Below are 5,000 nucleotides of genomic sequence, written 5' to 3'. Positions count from 1 at the left end.
TGAGTTCTGGGTTGTCTCCTGGTGCAGCTGGAGTTGGCTGTTAGAGTTCTGTGTTTTGGAGGCAGTCACTCTTGAGTCAGTCTTTGGTCATACCCTGTGTTAGCCAGTAGTGTTGGCAGCAGTCTATTGAAGGCATTGAAAGTCAGTTAAATTTTGTGTTTTGTTGATTTCTTGTTAGTTATTGTTAAGTTTGATATTGTTTCCTTTGGAGCTGTTGTGCCTGTGTTGTTAGATTTGTTGTGCTTGTGAGTTCCTGTTGGATTATATGTGAGGTGTTATGGTTGAGGGTTGTTGTTGTTGTTGAGGAGGCTGTTGTGGTTTCTTGGTGTGGTTCTGAGTTGTTGAGGGTTTTTGTTGGTGAGCTGTTGTGATTCCTTGGTGTTGTTAGTGGGTGTGTGTGTTGCCTTTTGTGTTGTTGTTTTCTGTGTTAGTGATTGTTTGTGTAGTGGCCATTTGTTGTGGTTGTATTCCTTGGTGGTTGTTGTGTTGTTGAGTTGTGGGGTTGTGGTCCTTGGGTGTTGTATTGTTGTTGTGTTGTTGGGTTGTGGTCCTTGGTTGTTGTGTTGTTGTTGGGTTGTGGCATTGTGTTCCTTGGTTGTTTGTTTGTGAGGATGTGGTTCTTGGTTGTTGTCTTTGTTGTTGTTGGTATTTCCGCGACCTCGACCGGCAGACAGCACAGCATAGCCCTGAGTATCTGCAGTTGGGTGAGTACACGTGTTTGTGTTTTTTTGTTCTGTGTAAGTAGGTCAATTGTCCTGCGTGTATTCAGTAGTGTAAAGAGAAAACGTGACTGAGGGTGAGTTTGGTAGCAGGATTGATTAAGTTTATGTTTGGTGGGGTGGGGGTGGGGGGGGGGGGATTTTGCCGCTTGTGTTTTAAGCTTGTGATCCCACCACAACCAGGCTTCACTTTTTATCTATTCTCAACTAGTACTCATTGTCAAGTAATTCATTTTTTTCCTATTTTTGTTTCAGGCAAATTTAAACTCCACGGTGTCTAGACGTTAAACTTCCCATTTTCTATCTCGGAAATGCTCAGTCTTGAATACAGAAGGAATGTAATATAAAATTTAGACCAAACACTGGGACTTATGAGATCATTCAGGGCTGAAAGGGAAATTGAGAGCAAAAAGATTTTAGAGGTGTACCTAGCTCTTGCACTATGCAACAACTGTTAGGAGAAAATAATATGAAACAAAGAGAATATAAAAGGATTGAAAGGGGGTTGCAGCTAGGGACCAGGGGGAACTGCAAAGAAACTTAAGTAATCCCTACAGTGCACCACATGAGGTGCATCGACAGTACTAACCCCCTTCGACGTCAATCTTGAATATGCCAATTGGCATAGAAAATGATTAATTGTGACCAACGACTGTCATGGGCTAGTTCCCTGAAACTCCTTTCTTACGCCTTGCAAGTAATTGTGATAGAATCCTGCTCGCATATGCACAGTTTTTATTCCCCAAATTTGCCATTAAGTAGAGAATTGGAAAAATTACAGTTTCATATGAAAAAGATAATGAATTTATTGTCAGGTTGAATTAAATGATCAATTTCATTACAATGTGGACATACCCTTTTTAAAAAGCGAAGCCTTTCACCTACGTATGATTTAAAAAAAAATTTACTTGTATTATATTATGAGGCAAAACTAAGACAGAGACATAATTACCTATTTGCAGACTGGTCAGCTTAAACCTCTTCTCAAGGGTGGAAATGACAGCAACCGTGTAGGTGAAAAACATTCCTTGTACGATGCTCGCCGCCGAAAAGGCCATGATGGGAACCGGTTTGCAGGCAAATATCTGTCGATATTTAGGGAAAACACTGGTTTCAGATCGAGAGCATAAAGTTAAAGGAAAAACGAAAATGAGAAAAATAATTAGTGAATACATCATCCACATTTTGTTGTCATTTCTTTGGCCACATTGACCGGAAGATACTGTTCATCCGCGTGCTCCCATGAATACTTTCAAATTTGTTATGCATCCACGTGGCTTCAGCAATTCTCTTTCACTTAAAGCTCTTTATATTTCCTTTTTCTTTCTTTATACGCACACACACACACACATATACATACATATATATCATTCGAGCTACAAATGTCCTTTAATATCTAATTCGCTCTACTCGGAATTGATATATTTTCATATATGTACCGAGGGGGAATTTTTTAGTTGATAATAATTTCGTACCCCCATGGGATCGAACCACCGTCCAGTTGGACGGAGAACGAAATCAGGATCGGACAGTGACGGTCCGATCCTGATTTCGTTCTCCGTCCAACTGGACGGTGGTTCGATCCCATGGGGGTACGAAATTTATTATCAACTAAAAATTCCCCTCGGTACATATATGAAAATTTATCAATTCCGAGGTAGAGCGAATTAGATATTAAAGGACATTTGTAGCTCGAATGATTTATATGAATCACGGTGATGTAATAAATATTCATACATATATATCTATATATCTATATATATATATATATATATATATATATATATATAATATATATATATATATATATATATCACTAACGCATACTTATTCTTGCCATCCTCTCATTCTTCGGGTTTCCTCTTCTACGAACACGTAGTGCACTAAGAAATGACAACTTTTGATATACTTGCACGTGCTCCTACAATGGACAACAACCTTTCATTCATGCGTTCTATTATCTTCCTGAAGATACTCCATTAGCCTTATCGAAGTCTTTCCATACGTACAAGCAGAAGGGTCCGTACCTGAAGCCACCGAGGTCTGAAGAATCCTAAACCACATTCGATACTCTTCTGCTCCTCTTCGGTGAAAATCATTTTGCCTGTGTCCACCATCTTGAAGGACCCCTCGGCAGTACCCATCTTTAGGGAGATGTCAAGGAGCTCATCAGCCTCCCCATTACGTGAAACCGTGGAACCTTTATGCATTTTCAGTACGTCTAGAAGAAGGTAGAAGTGTTTTGTTATAGATATTGTCGTAAGACAAAAAGAGGGGAAAAAAATAAATAACCTTATTCAATCCCCTTGGAGACTCAGATGTCGTATAATGACCGTATAACTATTTCTCAAATTTGGGTTGCGTAGACTTTTTTAAAGGGTCTAGTGAACAAGAAAATTAGAGAGCGAGAGCTCCTCTGTTGATTATCAGCTTAATGAATTTCTCTTTGTCTGATATTTCGCTCGGGCCCTGCTTTCTTCTCGACATTCATATTCATTCGTCAGTATTGGCCTCCCCCATTTATGTGGCAGGCCAGAGGTTGCTTTTGGTTAGCCTTTTTGATTTTACATTCCGATTTTTCCATTACTTTTAAATCATCTCTGAAAACGGTTTATCGGTTTGCATTCAGACGGCCTTATGTCAGCAAGGAAATTTGCCCATAGGCGCCCCTCAACTGGGGCAAGGCTTAGCGAAGAATTAGAGGGGTAGTGTAACCTCCTGACTAGTCCCATCGCACCAAGACGAAATTCTGAAATGATCTGATGCATTTTAATTATCGTTATTAGTGTTACATTTGTTATTTGCACGGTTTCATATGTTTCTCATAGTTTCTGGCACCGCATAATAATAAAATGATCTTTAGATAATCTATTGAAATATTCGAAACCTTACTTTTTAGTATGTCCTTGATTTTACTGTGACGTATTTCTGGAAATAAGAAATTACGTACTAAGTTCCTGATTCCAGAGTTCTCCTACAAAACATTGTTTTGCTTAGCAAAAGAGTTTTTATTGTGACTGCCCTCAAATTTATGTAGCAAATGTAACGAGCATTTGGCGTCTGTCATAAGCAAAAATTGGCGACTATATTGAGCTTTCTTTTACCTAAATGGGGTCACCGTAATTTCACAACGGTAAAACACTTGTCTTTGTTTGTTCATAAAGTTTTGAATTATTAAGACGAAATCATGTTTATTCGCAAGAAACTTTCAACTTAATTTCATAAATTTACGAGAAATTTCCAGGCAGTCTGACATGGCAGCTTATCCAAGGTCCTTTGCCCAAGTAGTGGTTTTACATGTGCTTACTATTCGTTTAAAGCCTTTGTGAAGTAGAAGTTTCATTCGTAGACGATGTTACTTTTGTTTAATGCCTCCATTATTACTATCAGAGGTTACACCTAGGGGCCGAGGGCACGTTGCAAAGAACCTTAAGAAATGTCTACAGTGCACCACCGCATGAGGTGCACTGATGGCACTTTATCCCCCTATGGAGTATAAATGTGATAGGAACTTATTGAACATAAAATTACTCACCTGAAAAGTATAATTAACAAACTGGGTTATTATTTTGAATTTACTGATAAAGCGCTTTAAAAAGAAAGAAAAACGTGTTACGGAATAAAAGTAAAAACTTTCTTAGGAGGAATAAACATTGCCCTGAATTGCCTTTGGCTGACAAAACAACACGTCTCTTTGAATGCCTGCCTCAATAGTTGTAGAATGGATGGTGTGGACAAAATACATTAACAGTTAGCTATCTCTGAAAAATAAGTGTCAAATAAACCAATTATCTACTTATAAATTACAATGCAGAGTATGTAGCAAGATTTCTGTTGGCAAATCTGTACCCTTCGAACTGAGAAAGCGAAAACACAGAGTTGCCATTAGAGGAGGGGATGAAAACAGCGCTATTTTTCAACTTGTGGGGAAAAATTTCTAGAACTTTTGATAATAATGACAGATTGGCAACAATGCCAGGTGCACATGGCCGATTTATTGAAGCTATCTGAATTCATAAAAAAAAAAATTTCAAAGATTCATCAATAAAATTTTAACTTGGAATTTTTTGAAACATCATACTCAAAAGTTATGTAAAAAGTGTAGACAAGTTATTAATTTTGAAAATAGACACCTGAATTTTTTTGCTTAGCTGTTAAGACTATGATGGTCAGTCTGTTTTTCTCCACTGTTATGCAATACACCTTTTTCAAATTCCAATCTGTTGTATTCTGAAAGGGCCGGAAGGTGGTTGTTTCAAAAGCTAAATGAATATAATTTTT

General features: G+C 38.0%; 1 protein-coding gene across 5 annotated transcripts in view; it reads right to left on the bottom strand.

Moving 5' to 3' along the window:
• Positions 1 to 5,000, bottom strand: part of LOC135201673 (solute carrier organic anion transporter family member 74D-like) — a 74,534-nt gene that overhangs the window by 35,826 nt on the left and 33,708 nt on the right. For all 5 annotated transcript variants that reach the window (XM_064230793.1, XM_064230794.1, XM_064230792.1 and 2 more), the window contains 2 exons: positions 2,747 to 2,940; positions 1,672 to 1,804 (listed from right to left, as the gene is read on the bottom strand). In XM_064230793.1, coding sequence (XP_064086863.1) covers positions 1,672 to 1,804; positions 2,747 to 2,929 — 316 coding nt within the window. In that variant the 5' untranslated portion in view covers positions 2,930 to 2,940. The remainder of the gene's footprint in view (positions 1 to 1,671; positions 1,805 to 2,746; positions 2,941 to 5,000) is intronic.

The sequence above is a fragment of the Macrobrachium nipponense genome, chromosome 28 (genome assembly GCF_015104395.2).
Source record: "Macrobrachium nipponense isolate FS-2020 chromosome 28, ASM1510439v2, whole genome shotgun sequence".
Lineage (NCBI taxonomy): Eukaryota > Metazoa > Arthropoda > Malacostraca > Decapoda > Palaemonidae > Macrobrachium > Macrobrachium nipponense.
Note: the sequence above shows the minus strand (reverse complement) of the source record. Positions and strands in the feature narration are given on the sequence as shown.